The sequence below is a fragment of the Peromyscus maniculatus genome, chromosome 8 (assembly GCF_049852395.1).
Source record: "Peromyscus maniculatus bairdii isolate BWxNUB_F1_BW_parent chromosome 8, HU_Pman_BW_mat_3.1, whole genome shotgun sequence".
In the NCBI taxonomy this organism is placed as follows: Eukaryota; Metazoa; Chordata; class Mammalia; order Rodentia; family Cricetidae; genus Peromyscus; species Peromyscus maniculatus.
In genome coordinates this window covers 29,842,350-29,860,923 of record NC_134859.1, presented here as the reverse complement: position 1 = coordinate 29,860,923, position 18,574 = coordinate 29,842,350, and the positions used below count along the sequence as shown (strand labels likewise).

Below are 18,574 nucleotides of genomic sequence, written 5' to 3'. Positions count from 1 at the left end.
AATGGGAGAAAACTCTGTGATAATGTTCACTGGGAAGTCGTCTTTTCCCTCTTGCTCACTCCACGAAAGATTATTTTTTTTTTTAAATATATGGAGAAAAATGAGCTTTTTGCTACTCCTTATTCATCATCATCATCATTATTATTGCGTGCGTGTGTGCGTGTGTGTGTGTGTGTGTGTGTGTGTGTGTGTGTGTGTGTGTGTATGTGTGTGTCTCATGTACATATGCTCTGGCACACATGCAGAGGTTATAGGTCAGGATGCAGGGACAAAGTCAGGTCATCACATTCATGTAATCTGAGCCAACCAGTCAGCCCTTGTTACTACTGCTAAACTGTTTTTAAAATGGCAAAATCACAGTCACTGAGTCAATCTCCTTTGCAATTTGTACACTACAAAGGAAAGAGATTTAAGACCTAAAACTTTAAGCTGCTGGCTTTATTTTCGTCCTTAAGATTTCACCTCCTAAGAATCAGAACCTTCGAAGTCTAGAGCGGCAGCTCAATGACAGTGCTTTTAGTGTTGTGTGAACACAACACAGGTTACATCATAGCTGCGTAGCCTGCAGTGCCTAGAAGCTAGCCAGGTGGGACTGCAACATCTGGGCAGCACTCAAACACCACCAGGGACAGCTTCCAACATCTGGTGCCATTTCTGAATTGCTTTATCGCTGCAAGACATTCTAGCCCATCTGCTACACTCAGCTGGGTTAATTAAAGTGTAACCCCCACCCCTTCTAAGATGGCCAGCGCAATAAAGCGAAGAGTCAGTTTCTGATACAAGTGTGTTGCTCTTTCTTTTGAACGTACATTTACTGCAGCCAACTATCAGCAGGCATAACTAATTCCTCCTTCCTTCCCCACACTGCACCATGACACACACTCACAGATACATCCTCACAGCAGCCAGCTAGTGCCCACCACAGGCTCTGCACTCCTACCAACACAACAGCTCACGTGACTATTTTAACATGCAGCCAAAGGACAGTATCAAAGTGACTGGGTTTTTTTGTTTTTCTCTCCTTATAGGTATATGGGACAAGATAAAATGCTATGAGCACAAAGAGCAGCGAGCTAAATGTGCATGCTTACAGACAAGCACATATTAATAAAAGTTAGCAAGGAAATGAATGTTGCAAAGAGTTGGTGCTTAATATTCATGTTTGTTTTCTATGTTCCTTCATGTTAAACATTTTGATCAAAGTGTACTGCTAGCAGAATAATTTCTATTAACAGTAAGGGATTCCAAAACAGATTATTTTAATTTGCTTCATGTAAGCAGTGAATAAACACTAGTGAGTAATTTTTAAGCTAAGCAAGTAGAGACCATCACATCTGAACTAGTCTACGGTTACAAAGAAAAAATCATGCTGCAGATAAAAGCAGTGAAGAGCACAGATTTTAAGAAACTTTTCCTGAATTTGGTATTTCAGGTGAATTGGTTCTTCCTCTTCTCCCACCTACATGAAAACTATACACATCAACTCCTACCTGCTCCATCCACTCAGGTGTGCCTTGGTTTCTACAAGACTTGAGGAAGAAGCAGTGAGAATGGGCACATAAGCTTTCCGGCCTGGGTCTGGCCTTCTGTGATGCACCCCAAAACCACCTTTAACTTTAAGAAGTGTTTCAGAAATTAAAAACTGGCTTCTTTAGGGGCAGGTTTCTCCTAGCAGGGAGGAGCACAGTGAGGCTCTCACAGCACAAGTGCCTATGTTCTAGCATTTCCACATCACCTCTAAGGGAATACAGGGAAGACTCTCTCTAAGACTGCTACATGAGGAAGGCCTGCTGCTTCTCAAAATGCCATTCCTGAAGATTCCTACGTGAGAGCTATCATCATAAATGAATCATATCCTTCTGCCTTCCCAGGGCAGCAAGGAGGTTATTTACAATCACCAGCTGGGAACATGAATTTTCCAGAGCAATACTGGGAACAAGAAAAACATGGTCAGACAGTGCTTAAACTACAAATGAAAGATTAAATAAAGAGTTGAATCCAAATGCATTACAAACTGCAGAGCTTTAATACATATAAAGTAAGTAACTAATGAAAAACTTTTAAATAATCAGTAAGAATGAATATCTCCACTAGAGAGAGAGAGAGAGAGAGAGAGAGAGAGAGAGAGAGAGAGAGAGAAGCCTAGACCATCAGTAGGCAAAGCCACAAGTGGCCTATAAAATACAATGTGCTACTCAAAAGATTCTGCAAGATGTAAATGGACTTTGTTGGGAACACAGAAGGATTTAGAAAACCTCAGGCTAAGAATCTTGAAGTACAGAAAACAGATCATCAGGTTAAATACCTTATAGACAATGGTATGAACACAGCAAGTGCTGCTGAAAGAAAAGGTCAGAAGACGAGCTGTCCTCAACTAGAAGCCACCAAGCCTGCCACACAATAGATGCTGACGTCCATCTGAATGAATATGCACCAAGAACACTGGAAGGGGGGGGGGGGGAGGCGGCATGCACCTATCACCCGAGCACCAGGAGGCCAGTGTAGAGGGACCAGGTGTGCAGCCACTCTGGGCTGCATGGCAAAGCCTCATCTTGAAAGCAAAGAATACTCACCAAAAATTTTAATAGCTACCTTTCTATATTTAATTGGGTGCAAATCAGTTGTTTTGCACATTTAAAAAGCGAGCATAATCATCATCATCACCATCAGTGAAAAATTCACTCAAAATAACTTTTAGTAAACTCAGCTTAAAGATAACTTCCACTCAATGAAGCTGTTGTGCTGAGGCTGCCCCACAGAGCTTCCAATTCACAGAAAATGCAATTAGGTTCAAATGGTAGTGGAAAATTTGGACTTGACACATTTTGTTTTGGTTTTTACTTGAGAAAAGGAATTTAGATTATACTAAGTCCTATTAACACAGTTTTTTAGTTGTTCTGGTGACATGTTTCTCTCCACTCTCAAGAGAAATACATCTTATGGAACAATAAGTTAAGACCTAAATTCCTTAATCACAGAGATACAAAGCCTACAGGGTGGACTCATACTAAAAGAGAAATGGAATGGTTTTAGCATTCTGTTTTTAGTTGGCTTAGTTTCAAATTTTAATACCAATTTTCTAGAACAGACTTAGGAAAACGCTCCCTTAGAAATGAGCTGTTGTGTAGGAGGCACAGAAACATCACCCTAGGAGACTGTAATGGAAGATCACAACAGGACCCTTAGCGAAACAATCTCAAGAACAAGTTGACAGCCTAGGTTTTGCATGTGCAGTTTTAAATTTGGTCAGATAGTCTACAGTGATTTTAGCAGACACTCTTCATAAAATGTAAGATGTAAACACACACACACACACACACACACACACAGAGGCAAGGGAAGGACCGAGACCATGATTGTGGCTAGTGGAGACACTCATCTGTTGAGTGGTACAGATGTTTACCCGCTTACCTCACGTCTGTGGTATATCACGGGCATGGCAGTCCTATGGTAAGTACAGGACATCTGGCACATCCTTACACACTCTCATGTGCAAGTGCTAAGACTTAAACCTCATTTCCTTCTGTGGCAGAACTTCATTTTGATCTATAGTTAAATATACTATTCAAATGGAATTATTAAAAAGTAATTCTGATGTCAAACCACATTCAGTTGCCTTTTTAAGGGCAAGAAACCTTCCAGATCTCATTTAAACCCTGCCTCAGTTTATTAACTGCTATTGGGATACAATTAGTCTACCATTTACAGCAGAGAAAAAAAACCACTTGAAGGTTTCTTTCTGCTCAAAGTAATCTTGGATCACAGAGGAGAACATCCCATCCACACAGCTGACTTCTTAGTTAGTTAGTTCTTCTTTGATTGCTCCACAGATGCACAAAGGGGCCTTTCAATGTTTCATGCCAGGCAGTCCAAACTAATTGAAACTCGGTGACACTATACCTACATTAGATGGCCATATGCTAACTACCAGTTCAACCTCTAGTTCAAATCTTAAATATACAGAGACAGCGTATCAGTTGTTAAACAACCAAGGCAGCAGTTTCCCACTGAGAGCACTGCAGCCTCACCAAGTTACAGTGATTTCAGGACCGTTAGAGAAGAGACTGGTAAGAAACTCAAGACTCTCAGAACTGGGTCAAAGGAGATGCCTTGCAAGCTTATTCCCAGGCCAGTAATTTTATGATAGCAGGCAGTAAAGAAGAGAAAATAACTGGTGGTTCTATATTAATCACATGTACTAATCTATCAGTGAAAAGTAATTTGTACTGTGGACTTTTGCTTATAGCAAACAAGCAAGTTTAAAAACAATTTTGCTTTTGAGAATTATTACACACAATTTAGAAAACAGCTACACTCTGCACATTAGTCCTGATCTACATTTTAATGTAATGAACTTTAAACAGCCTTAGAAAAGGTATCTTTAAAAAGCTAATTTTAAGTTGTTTTTACTTGGAGTACAGTAGTTCATTAAGACTATAATCATCAAGTGTAATTCTATGGTATCAGTTTATGAGGAGTTACTCAAAATACAGCACAGGTTGGAGATCACAATGAAGACACCCTCGTCTCATCAATGGTCTGGTGTTCAATGTGATGTTTGCCCCTTTCTCTCTCTTCTGACAGCTCTGCGTATGCTGCCCAGGTTGTAATTATAGGCATGTGCATTCCACCCTGGACAAAACCCTCTTACAATATGCTTGATGGGGAGTTATATACATATTCATATAATGTCCCCTTTCCTCCAAAGCACCCAGCATGTTTATAACTAGGTAATTACAGTCAATTACCGCCCTTTGACTAATGATTACTTCCACCATTTGACTTTTCCAAGAACCTAAGAATTTCATTTTAAGCACACAACCAGTGTCTGGGTCAGCAAATGCACACTGACAGATGAACAAGAAAGTAATGAACACAAGGCACATCTGCTCTGACAACCACAATGAAGGTTTAGGAAAAGCCACGAAAATGTGCAGAGTAACACATCTTTTTATGAAAAGAAATTTTAAAATGTCAATTTTAATGTAATTTTCAGATCTGCAAATTGTTCTTAAGAGCTTAAAAATGCAAACTACAAAGCCTCCAAAATCTTTGTGGAAAATTTTCTAAGTATATTAAACTCCGAAGGAAAAAGCAGTACGTAGTGGAAGCCCTGTAAGCTAAGACATGTTAAGATGCTCTGAGGACATTACCATTCACTAATATTGCTGACTACCACAAACAAGGTATTTTCCCTCAAAGCACAAAGGTCAGAAAAAAGTAGAAAGCTGAGTGAGAGACTTTTCAAAGAAAGCTTTGAGAAATGTGTGTATGTATGTTAGATGAAAATAGCAATAGTAATAACCCCACAGACAGACTCACCAAGACTGTAGGCACTGAAGACAATAGGGAGAAGCTACCAAATGAGCCTCGTCCCCCTGCCAGGCAGCTACGGAATTCCCTCCAAACAGCACTGAGTGCTCCTTAATGTCATATTGGCAAATCCTGAAGTATCTTTTGCAGGACTGGAGAGACAGTCCGGAATCACAGAAATGCTTGGCAATTGCTCTACCAATGAGCTATAGTCCCAGACCCCTTTCTAAATTTTATTTTGAGACAAAGTCTCTTTAGGTTGCCCAAGCTGGCCTTAAATTTGTAACCTTTGCTGCCATAGCCTCCTGAGCACCAGCAATTACAGGCCTGCATAACCAGACTTGGTTAATTGTTTAGAGACAGGATCTCTCCACATAACCCTGGCTGTCCTGGTACCCACTATGTGGATCAGGCTGGCCTTGAACTCTGAGATCCACCTGCCTCTGCCTCTAAGTGCTGGGATTAAAGGTGTGCACTACCACACCGGCTAGAATTTTTTTTTAATTCCATCTTTCATATAACATTAAAAAGAAAATAGCAGAAACCACACAGTTGCTGGAAAGAAGAAGCCAATGTGCAGCTTACCTGCTGATTGGCTGTTTCCATCAAACAGGTCCACGAGGTCCCCTGATGACTTGCTACTCGGCACTGACGGCTGAAACAGTGGGATAGTCAGTGAGCTTACAAAGGACTCCAGCACCAACCCCCAGTTTTGACAGAAATTTTGTAATCATCTAAACAAGGCTAAACTTAGATTTCTAAAAGAGGTAACAGGACTTGAATCCTTATAGAGGAAGAGTAAGCATCAATCACTCTCTATATAATAAGCATTGTGAGGTCCTAACACATAAGTCTCTTTTCCCCTAGATAGGCTGCCCCCTCCCCCAGTCTTATACAATTTTATTAAGGAAATACGTATGTGTGTATGTCAATGGACACATGGTGCAGGTGACACCGAGTACAGAAGGAGGATTAGATCTCCTCCTGGAGCTGGAATACTGTAAGGTGGTTATGAGCTGCCTGAAGTGGGCCAGCAAAAGCAGTACCCCATCTCTCTAGCCTCCACAATACACGGTCTTGCTATATAGTCTAGGGTGGTCTTGAACTCAATCCCATTGCCTTAGCTTCTCAAGTGCTGGAATTACAGGCATGTATGACCAAACCAAGTTCTAATATCTGAATTTTAACTCTCCTTTCTTCATATTGCATTTCAATCTGGAAAACACTGTACTTCACACCAACCACATTACAGCACCAGCCGGCTCTTTTATCATTTCTCCACACTTGCAAATATACCCATGCTTTCCCTAGTGAATGTGGTTGAGACTGGTGATACTGGAGGTATGAGATGGGTGCAGATGGGCTCCATGGGATTCACAACCTCCCTCTGTGAATGAGTGTCATTTCTACCTCACAGAAAAAGTCATTCAGCACTGGAAGAGGTTTCTTACCCCAAAGAGATCTCTTGTTATTAATGACTGAATAGGGCATGCCTGATATCTATAACTGATACGACGGATGAAAAGGCCCCAGCTTACTAAGGCAGGAATTCTGAAAGCGGTTTTATTGCGAGAATAAGGCACACATGCTATGGAGACCCGTGTTGCCGCACCTTCACTGAGGACTGAGGCGTGTGGGTTGAAGCGTTCTGATCCGGGCTGGCTTTGTCCCCTGTGTAATGTGCTGCTGCTCCAAGATCAATGGTTTTGGAAGGGTTTGCTGTGCGCTTGTGCCGGGTTGTGGTGGTCTCCGTGGCCTGTGTGATATGGATGTGCTTCGTCGTCACTGTTTCCTCTTCGTCTTTGAATTCACCTTTGGGAGATCTGCCTCTTCTTGCTTTTTTTTCTTCATCGCTGTCGCTAAAAGATATGAAAAATGAAATAACATAATAAGACTTGGGAATACTGTAAGAAGGCGTCCTTAGTGATTTGAGTGAAAGAATTTCAAATGCACTAATTCCAAAACTCCACACTTTGACTGTTTGACAGGATCAACACAGTGTTATTTAGGCTGCTGAAAATGATGTGTATGTATTAGGGAGGGGAAGACCATGCACAATTTCCTTGTTAAGTCTAAAACACCCCTACAAAGGGGGAGGGGGAATCTTCAAAATTGTGCCTGAGCAAAAGAATGTCTAATACCTTAGTGTTTGTTACAGATTTAAAACTTACCAGCTGCTGGACCCTAGTATCTCAGGTTATGGAACATTCACAGTCTCAAAATATACTGTGCAAATGTCTACAATTTCATTTTTTCTTTAACATTATTACCAACTTTCTTAAAAGACAGAGGGTCATGCAGTCTTAGATGGTCTCTATCTCACCGTACAGCCAAAGATGACCATGAACTCCTGATCTTTCTGCTTCCACCTCTCAAGTGCTGGGTCTTAGAGGCTGTAATGCCATACAAGCTTTTACAGCTCTATTTTAAGAGCTCAGTTTGTTAGCGATTCTCATGCACTAATTTAAGGAACATAATGAAGAGTGACTAAGGTAAAGTGTGGGGTGCACCCTGGTAACCCTAACACTTGGGAGGAAAGTCAGGAGCTTAAGGTCATCCTTGGCTATACAAGGAGTTTGAAGCCAGCCTGAGCTACTAGAGACTGCCTGGGATGGAACGAAACAATTAAACTTCAATGGTCAGCTTAAAGCAGTATGCCCTGCCAACTGTCCCCTGAAAAAGAATACAAATATGAAACAATCTTTTTTTGTAACCGTTCTTCATTTTGCTACTCTGTTACATCACATTACCTGTCAACTGTGCTTTGTAGGAACTTAGTTATAGTTAAAATACTTCTGAAACAATTATTTTATTCATATTAACACTGCAAGTCAACCAATCAAAACCCCTACAAAAGCAAACTCCCTAGAAAGCAGGAAACCAGGTTTTTCATCTGTTGGGAATGAAGATTCTACTCTAATATCAAGCCATTGAGTTTTTGTCTGGGTGCAAGCAGGAGAGAGGAAGAGAGCACCATGAGAACCCAAAATAAGTTCCATTACCTATATTACTTAACTGTAGAGTAGGCAGTTTAATTTGTAAATATCCTGGAGCAAAATGCTTGGATTACTCCCTTGAACTACGACTATTACTGATGAAATGTAATTGTAATTTAAAGCAACCGCAACTTAAACACAAGTCAAGGATCAAAAAGCACATGGGCTGGCAAGAGGGCTGGGGATAAAGCTCTGAAGAAAGGGGGAAGAGAGAACCAACTCCACAAGTGCTCCTCTGACCCCTCTATGTTCCATGGCATGTGTGTACTCACATTATACACATTCATAGTAAAAAAATGAATGAAAAAAAGCATGGCTTCCCACACAGAGCAAAAGAGTTTTAAATATATATTTTAAACAGAAGGACCTTAAGGAACATACAAGTTCTGTTAAGTACACATAAAGCAAACAACAATCAAATGACCTCGAGGTTGTATCAATAACCTTGTAAGTAAAACTGATGTTTGACATCTAATTTTATTTCAATGCAAGACAATACATTTCAAACATCCAAGAATTCCTGACTCTAATAATGAATTAACAGACATGATTCTGGCCACACACAACTCTGTCTAAAATATACTGTTTTCTCATCAGTACTCTTAAAATGCAATGTACCTGGTATTTGGAATTCAGCCCGACCTTTAAACCCGAATCCCTGGATCAAAGGTGTAGGAACTCTTGGTCCACCCTGCCTCAGTAGGAATGTCACAAATAGCACCACCCAGGTCAGAACCACCCAGGCAAACATGGTCCTCCCCTGAGGACGGGAGGTCAGGAGGAAGAAAGAAACAGTGTGGGATTATACACCGCTATATCACTAAGACCCTACCTTGCTCCCACTTCAGAAACAGCAACAAGATATACAGCTGCTATGTTTTTCAAGTCAGATAAAAAACTTTATACACAGGCCATAAGAGCCTGTGTATAAAACTAATAAGGGAAGATAGGAGAGTACTCAGACACTGTTTCTCAAAGTTCAGTGTTTAGAATTAAAACATGCAGGTCTTTGGGAAAAAGCAGAATGCATCTATTACTGACATAAACTCTGTTCCTTCCAAGACCATGTTCCTACAAGTCCTGAAAAGGGCATTCTAGAGATATAATGACTATGGAAGGACACTAAAAACACATTAGAAGCTGGTATTTTAAAACCTACTTCAAAATCAGATTATGGTTTTATCTGAACTTCATTTCTATGACACCCTAAACCAAACTGTTATGAATTTATGGGTAGGGGGAAAAAAAGCAAACAACAAACAAAAACCTCATTTTACACAGGTCTACACAGTCTGGTCGGGCCTCTTTTTCTCTTCTACTGTCTGATCTAGGTTCAGTGTAATCACCCACATCAGAAAAGAATGTCTGTAAATGGAGGCCTGTACTACAACTCTAGGTGCCAACTGCACAGGATTCTTCTGGTCATGTGGGCATGGGATGGTAATGCAATGTCTCAGGTAGTTCAACTTCAGCCCTTAACTTTCTCTAAAACTTAGTGTGCAGAGGTCATTTCCCTGACATTGTTTTAGACCATGAAACTATATTGTGCCCAAATGTAAAAGGATGAATAAGAATATTATTAGGGATAAAAAAATGTCATGGCAAGACTAAGATACCTGAAGAAAAATGCAGAAACAGGAACAGATCACTACAGAAGCAGATAGGTGTGGACAGTGTGGAAGAAGTGTTAACATCAACACCACCGTCTTGACCTAGTGTCAAGAAACACGGTTTTTATGTGGAGGTGACTAGCAACTTCATGAATGGTTCCCCATTTTTTTGCACAGGGCATTTACAGGGAGGTGACATTACTGGAGAATACAGCACATTCACCAAACTGCACATCAATACTGGTTTTCAGTTAACAAAAGTATCAAATTAACACAATTATTTTGAAACTTGGGCAAAGGAGAGGGAATATGTAGCAGCTTTCTGTACTTTATGACCAAGTTTCATGTGTCCTTAAGACTCCTCTAAGCTGGGTGGTGGTGCATGCTTGTAATTCCAGCACTAGAGAGGCAGGCAGATCTCTGTGAGTTCCAGGACAGCCTGGTCTACAGAGCGAGATCCAGGACAGCCAGAGGTGTTACACAGAGCAACGCTGTCTCGAAAAACAAAAAAAAACAAAAACAAAAACAAAACAAAAGCAGCAGCTAAACTTCACATAGCAGGAATACCTCAAACTAAGACCAAAGCAAAGCCACCAGCTGCATCAAGGCCACCCCTCCAGGGAGCCTGAGCGGGACGAAGGCAGCACACCTGCAGCGCTCTGGAGAGTCCTCCCGGTCTTTCCTCCGAAACTTGCTGATGGTGTCGTCGATTGTGCTTCCGATCTTATCGCTCAGCTCACCTAACTTATCACTGAATGGAAAAGCACTCTTGTTTTTATCCCACTCTTCATCCCATTTGGACTTGGGTTCAGGATCGTATCTTTCGTCTGTGTAAATAATAAGAAACAACTAAGGATATTAAGTTTGGAAAGCTCCACAGTCCTTCCTTCTGAAGACTTTCTCATAAAACATTATTTTTAAGAGAAAACAGAAATCTCCCACAGTGCCACACAAGCATGGCATGGTGCAGCACATGCCAATCATTGTCACGACTGCAGATTCCAAAGCTTTCCTTCTTGGGGACTTCACAGCTTTCCTGGGTGCCAGCCGTCAGGAAGCCCCTGAACCTGCTATAGAGAGGGAGTGGAAACACCAAATACACATGACACAAGCACGAGACTTCTCATTTTCAGAAGTCATTTAATGAATCATATTTCATTCTCGTCTCAATGGTACGTCATTTTTAGAAAACTATGAGCCAACAACAGTGTCTTACAAGAATAGAAAGGGAAGCTAGGTGTCATCGCACAGGCCTGTAATCCTGACATTCAGGAGACTGGCGTGGAGAGCGCAAGTTCTAGGACATCCCAGGCTACAGCACAACAGGACTTGTTTCCAACAAACCAACAACAAAGAAAGGCAAGGGGGGGGGGAACCTGAAGGAGAGGAAGAAGGAATGTGCAAAGCAAGAGGCTATACTCTAGACTACTCCAGACTGAACTGAGTGATCACTTGAGACCAAGAGTTCAAGGCCATCAGTGAAATACAACACCTTCTCAAAAACAGATGAAAGAGGAAGGATGGACAGATGGAAGAAAGGAAATCTTAACTGATTGAGCAACCAACCAACCTACTCTAAAACACTATTTCCCTAAAGGAACTCAAGTCTGACTTCTGTGACTCAATTAGCTAAGAGGATCCCATTCTTTGGTACTAAACTAGAAACACTGTTAACTGAATGGATTTTAAGGCCTGGGAAAGAAATCCTTAATTTCCATAAAAAGAATTTTAACTTTCCCAACCTGCACACTTTAGAGCTACAAGTGTGTCTGTCCAGCAGCTCTGAGCCGTGAGGACCCGTCAGAGTGGTTAGGGACACACCTGGGAACCTCTGCATGAGTCTGGGGTGAAGAAAAGACCACAGTGACATGGACACAAACACCACGATCCACACTGGTGCTTCTCTGGAGCTCGATGGGAATTATGGACACCAACAGAAATCACCCATTTCCATCTCCAAATTTAACTTAAAAAGGGAAACTGGGATATAGAGATACCATGTGATATTTGAAAAAACAGAAAAGATATGAATGGAGGCAGGTTGTGAAGCAACAAGAAAGGGCAACGAGAAACCAAACAACTGAGGACAGCAAAAGGGAACTTCTCCTCGGACCCTGTTTCCAGGGTGTGACGGCATAGGTGCCCTTTGGGAAAGTTCTTAAACGTATTCTGCTGAATTGCCTGCTAGAAGCTCAAAGTTAAATTTTATAGTAAGCGTGTAAGGATTTTACTATGTGTCTTAGGAGCTGGGAACACAGTTCTGAGAAGGTCCAGGTCACATGAAGGCCAGGGTTCAAACCCAAATGCTGCAGAATGAATAAATGAAAGAATGGATGAAGGTCACCACCTAATGTCAGAAGTAAAAACCACACAGAACAGCTAAAGCTGTTGCGCAATTCAAAAAGAATTAATAAAAACAAAGACTGTTAATGCAAACGCAGGCTATTCACTCCACTGTAGCACAAGCTGAACCAGCCCACTGTGACTGTCTGCAAACTCACTCAACTTTGAGTTCATCCGCTGCAGTTCCATACTGCGCTGGTAACGGAATGGGATGCAAGCACAGGGAAGGAGGAAGTAAGTTACAAGTGGCAATTAAGCGATGCAGAACAAGCCAAGGAACAAAAGGACTACTTGGACAAATCCAAAGCCTTTCACGCTCTCAGAGAAGCCACTCCAAAACCCAAGTGTTTACTGAAGAGACATACATTCGATCGATTCATGGCCCGGCCTTTATGTGATGTATGAGATAAGAAAGGCCGTTTTCCTGCTGTTAGAAACAACTCTTAATACTAACTAAATGCAGTATCTTTTTCTTTGAAAGCAGGTAAGCAAAGGAACAGAAGAGTGAAGATATTTTACAGGAAATCACAAAATGATAGATTTTATTTTATTTTTTTGAGACAAGGTTCAATATATATATACATGGCTGGCTTGGAACTCCACATGTCAACCAGGCTGGCTTCGAACTCACAGAGATCTGCCTACGTCTAGTGTATACCACCATGCCCGACAATAAGAAATGTCTTTTTACCCATATTCACAACCTCAACAGAATCCAAATGTAAGCAAAGTCAGACAGGTGCAGGAGCTGGAGAGCCTCACCAAGCAAATGCTAAGGCCACTTACAGCACGGGCCTGCACATGCCCACACTGGCCAGGCACTGTCACAGCTCACAGAAGACAGGCCAGGCCCAAGAGACATGCTATCCAAAAGAACTTATATGTACTTCAAGCACCCAATGTACTATTTTTACATTAAGAATAAACATTAGAAACAAACGTTCAAGTTGCCTTCTGGGAGGGGAGGTGGATGGACAGAGAAACTGGGTCTTGCTGTGTGGCCAGGACTAGTCTCAAACTTATTGCCCTGCCTTAGCCTCCCAAGTGCTAAGATCACAGGTGTGTACTCCTACACCTGGCTTCCAATTGCTCTTCACTGTGTTATGAACAACAAAGAAAAGAACAGCAGACACACAAGAAGAGCTGATAATATGGTCAGCCATATTTTCCTGCGCTATACACTGCATAATTAAGGGAAGGAAACTGAAGCTTCATGGACTTAAAGAAACATACATGTTTGCAACCACAGCTAAACTGGTTTTGAACTAGAAAGATCAACCTCATGATTAAACTGGAAACTGTTAGAGGAGCTTACTTCTGTAAGAAGGCCAATCCTAAGAGGAGGGTGTGCGCCTCTTTGTTCTCTGGTTAACTCAAAATGTTTGTTTTGCACTTATCTAACTAGCCAGCATCAGCTAAACTCTATTTTTTTTGGATCCACAATAAAAACAGAAGAATTCCGAAGATCCGGGCAAACAGGAGTCAAAATATTACATATATTTTAGAATTCTGTGTATTCCTGGAAAAAAAAATTGCATCCCGCCCCCCCTTTTTTTTTTGGTATTTCAATGCCTCTTAAAACACACCCAAGGCTAAGTAAGCGGAGGCCCAGGGGCCACGGCTGGCCCTGATACTCACTGTATCTGAATCCGCCAACGCTGTCGGAGGAGACCCCCACATACTTGTCTTTGTTCTTCTTTGCTTTCTTCCGCTCTTCTCGAAGCCTGTCATCATCCTGCGCGAATTCAACCAGTTCCTTCACTTTCTGTCGAATGTTTATTCCTTGATCCTTGCCGTGTTCATCTTGAGGACAGGAAAGGAGAAAGCAAACCGTAAGACCTCTCTTAGTGTGCACCACACTGTTTCAGAAAAGAGTAGAAATAAAAACAGCTACAAAAATAACTTCCAATTTTTAAGGAGGCAGATTCTGACATTAAATTCCAATTTGACTTGATGACCCTAGACAACAGAACAAGATCAATCCATGATCTACTGAAAGATTTACAAATGGTGACATATGGAATGCAGAGAGCTGAAGTGTTTTCTATTGTATTTTAACTAATAAAAAAGGAACCACTCATTTTTTAACATTCTGAATGCCTAAAAGCACCCCAAGTATCTTGATTTCCCCAAGTTTGGGAACACTAGCTAGGACTTAGTGTGGCTAAACCCTGACATTTTACAGTCATTATAAGTAAGGCAAGCGACAAAATGAAACGCTAGCCGTCCTCTGCCATGTTCACATTCAGAACACACTCTGGCCTCGCTGTCGAGGCCCAGTAAATACTATCTGGAGGGAGGGGGCCCAGCTTCAAACAGATGTGTGTGTTTGGAGCTCTAACCTTCTCTTCCCACATGATTAAAGCTATTCCTTTATGGACACCACAGGGGACCAGTCTCCAGTGCATATTTTAATATAAACCCAACACTCGTGTTGTGTTGGTTCTGTTGTTATTAAGCCAGTCCTTTCTGCAGGCTCCTGTCTTCACTAATTAATACTCTAGGGCCCCACGCCTTGGATTCTGCACTCGTCACACAACCAGCAAGAGTCACATGCTAATTAGAGCAGAGAAGCTTCCAAGCTGGTTCAGGTGACTGACAACCCCAACTACTGTTTTAATTTGCTTATGAGGGTTTTCTATTGCTCACCTACAAAGTGGTAATTTTCCAGGGATCGCAAATCATAAATGTGCTCTCTGGCGCTTGTAACAACTCGCTCCGATCCGTTTCTTATGAGGTAAGCTAGGAGCAGCAACGACTGTGGAAACATAAAGCACCAATGACTTAATGGAAAAAGCTCTGGAAGAGCTTTGGTACACAGCTAAACACAAACACAAAACTCCAACCTTACCACATGGAAAAACTTCATGGTAGTGGTGAGGAGTATCCTTCCCTTTCTGCTAGACCAAAATACACAGTCTGAACTTCAACCTGAAGTTCCTCTGATATCTAGTACAATAAATAATTCCAAACTATTGTGGCCATTTTAAATCAAGATTTAAAAGAACAAACCAACCCAGTACTTCTGACACTCAACACTAAGTGTGTGATTCAAATGAACCACAGGATTTGGGGGATGACCTAGCTTTCACTGTAGGCATTACAGAGCTGAAATACTAGGAAATTGAGCAGAGCAGTCTGTCTCTACAGGACCCTGCACCATTGTCCTCAGATAAAAATCTCATTCTGATGCTAATGAGTCTTCAAAAAACCCTGAGCCTTTCAGAAAACTTGGCTAACATGTCAACTTCAAGGATGCTAAGGGGCATGGCTTCTCTCGGCACTGTACTGTCCGGGTGCTGCATCAGGCAGCGGTGATGCTTGCAGTTTTGTGAGCACAGCAGGAACTCCTCATCGCTTTCCCACTGGAACTTCACTTCCCAGTGACTCATGTCTGAGGGTCTCTGCAGGGTGGTGAGACCGAGAGTAGACACAGACCTGCATTTTACTAGGAACTGAGTTTTGGGGGTTGGTTTTAAGACAGGTCTTACCACAGCCCAGATGGCCTCTAGCTCACAGTAATGCTCCTGCCTCAGCCTCCTAAGTGCTGAGGTTATAACCCTGTGCCACCATTACTCAGATTTCCTTTTTTTTTTTTTTGAAAAACTAGTACAACAATATTTAAAAGTCCTCATTTTAGAAAAATTTATGCAATTTATAGAAACACCAGAGAATATTTTAGGAACCAAACATCATAAAAAAACAGAATTTGTTGGACATAATGGCACATGTCTTTAATTCTAGTACTTGGGAGGCAGAGGCAGACAGATGTCTGAGTTCAAGGCCAACCAGGGCTACACAGAGAGAAACCTGTTGTTCCCTGCCCCACCCCAAAATTCATAGAATGGGGAGGGGTGGCTGAAGAGATACTTAGTGGATAAAGTACTCACTATGCAAACCCAGGAACAGAAGCTCAGATCCCCATCACCCACATAAAAAGCTGGGCAGGCCTGGCTGCCACCTGCAATCCTAGTGCTTAGGAGACAGGGGGGTGGGGGTGGGGGGGTGGGGTGGGGGTGTTCCTATAGCAAGCTGGCTACACTAGCTGAGTCAGAAAGCTCTGAGTTCAGTGAGCCCTGCTCAGAAGATAATGTGGAAGGCCAGAGGAAGACACAGGAGGCAAAGCTCTGGCCTCCACACACACTTAAGTGCACTCATGCACACCACTCATACACACTCAATAACAACACAGACCTCTGGCTAAAACGGGTTTTTAATCCCCAAGTTGAAATATCTCATTTCCAGTGTGAGTACTGCTTTGGCATGCAGCATGTTAACATAATCCTATTTTGACTCACAGCACGCTTTGGAAATAAATTTTGAGGAGCAGAAAACATGGTGAAAGAGAAAGACCACGGCCTTGTTTTAGAAATACAGAATCAAAATGAAATGAAAGGAATCTGACAACAAGTACGCTCACAGAGGAGAATGTCAGGAAGTCTACTACTTCACAGTCCCAGCCAGTATACTTTGTTGTCCTGAATGTCATTATACTACAATTATAATTGTACACAGCAGTGACAAACCTGAGGCTGGTTTACATCTCAAATGCTCATGCAGTAAACATGCAGATGACTAGAGTCAATACTCAGAAGCATCCAAATAACTGAGTAGGAAAAAACTGAAGAAATAATAAAAATCTTCAATACTGAAAAGAACACAAGCACTGCAAAACCTCTGTAAGATGAGGAGCTGCGTATGACGGAACACAGTAAGCAGCCACAGCCACCTCTCTGTGTCTTGGGAAAGTCTAGGACTTAGAGGACGTGGACGGCAGCCACTTCGACGCTGTCAACACTCACTCTGTGGCTCCCACCGTACCTTATAAACTCTTCTCCAATTCTTTTTGTTGTCTTTTAGCATTCGGGACCAAAGCATGTTCATAAGTTCCGGGAACTGTTCGTACATAAAGGTAGCCCTGAAAGAAAGGTATTTATTTCCTTAAGCATTTGTAGTAGGTTAACTTTGACAGTAGATGGCAGGCTTGCTCTAGGTCCTCCAGACTGCCCAACTAGCTTACAAAACAAGCCTAATCCAATTTTAATGACATTCCTCCTAAACTACGCCTCCTCTTACGTTGTGCAGCACATCTGTAAGGCCCGGAATTACTGTGCCATTCTGCCAGCTGTTCATTCATGGCCTCAGTGCCCCACATTATCACCAAGAAAAACTTTTGTAACTTTTACTTCAAATATTTTATATATATTCTTCAAAATTTGCATGAAACTATAGTGAGCCTCTAAACCTGAGTGACATATTTTTAAAAGCTAATTGTTAAAGGGAATGGAATCTACCTAGAACTCTCCACACTATGATCAAAATGGATTATACAGAATGTATGGTTGTAGTTAAACAGTTTAAAACTGAAAACAAACTTCATTTTCTGTGTAAAGACACTTGGATTCTTTCTGCACTGTTGAGTCAAATTACCACTTACTTGGCAATCTCTCCCATGAGCTGCCCAGAAGGTCCCCAAGGATCATCATTCGTTGCTTCTCGAACTTTAGACTCAATCTCTGAATAATTCATAACCACATTGGTGCTGTAGAGAAAAAAAAATGCATGTGTGTGCACACACACACATACACATAGATACAAAGATTAGCATCAAAACTGCGAAATACATGAAAACTTAATCACAATACCAGCGTTATGTCCTAATGAGCTGCCTCTATGGGGTGGGGTGGAGGGCAGCTCTGTGCACAGGCCACCCCAAGGACACCACATTACAGGCTTACGCTATCCTAAGAAGATTTTAGCTTTCAAGAATACACAGGAGAGATTCCGTCAGCCTCGGATCAAATCTCAAAGACAACTGAACATGCTAGAGTCCATCATGGAACCTAGAGGTCAGTTATCTCCCTAGTCATGCTTTACAAGAGTTCAGTTTCGTGGTTACAGGAATTCTACTCTCTTACACTAGATTACAGGGGACTCTGATCTATGTGACATTTAAAAAAGAAATGATCTGAAGATAAGATTCTACAACTGTTTAAAACTATTACCAACATTTTCTTATAAAGCCCTGTTGGATACAACAAACTCTAAGTTACTAGACAGTTACTGTAAAGCCCACACCTTTAATGGCTACATAATATTTTCTTGGGAAACTGTATTTAGCTTTTCCTTCAGACTTCTAGTTTGTTGACAAGAATATGGGAGTCAGAAAGACCGGACTCCAATCCCATTTTGTGCTCTTTGGTAAACTGTTTTGTCTTCATCTCAGTTTGCTCAACTGTACATCAGGAAGAGATTATATACCTCAATGCAGCACAGCAAACAGTGCCGAGCTTGGTCTGGGACATATGGGAA

General features: G+C 41.6%; 1 protein-coding gene across 4 annotated transcripts in view; it reads right to left on the bottom strand.

The window, feature by feature from the left end:
• Clint1 (clathrin interactor 1) overlaps nucleotides 1-18,574 on the bottom strand; it is a 58,064-nt gene that overhangs the window by 8,522 nt on the left and 30,968 nt on the right. For all 4 annotated transcript variants that reach the window (XM_076578198.1, XM_076578195.1, XM_076578196.1 and 1 more), the window contains exons 2-8: nucleotides 17,700-17,804; nucleotides 17,084-17,180; nucleotides 14,912-15,020; nucleotides 13,901-14,065; nucleotides 10,569-10,746; nucleotides 6,926-7,172; nucleotides 5,899-5,968 (exon numbers count right to left, since the gene is read on the bottom strand). In XM_076578198.1, coding sequence (XP_076434313.1) covers nucleotides 5,899-5,968; nucleotides 6,926-7,172; nucleotides 10,569-10,746; nucleotides 13,901-14,065; nucleotides 14,912-15,020; nucleotides 17,084-17,180; nucleotides 17,700-17,804 — 971 coding nt within the window. The remainder of the gene's footprint in view (nucleotides 1-5,898; nucleotides 5,969-6,925; nucleotides 7,173-10,568; nucleotides 10,747-13,900; nucleotides 14,066-14,911; nucleotides 15,021-17,083; nucleotides 17,181-17,699; nucleotides 17,805-18,574) is intronic.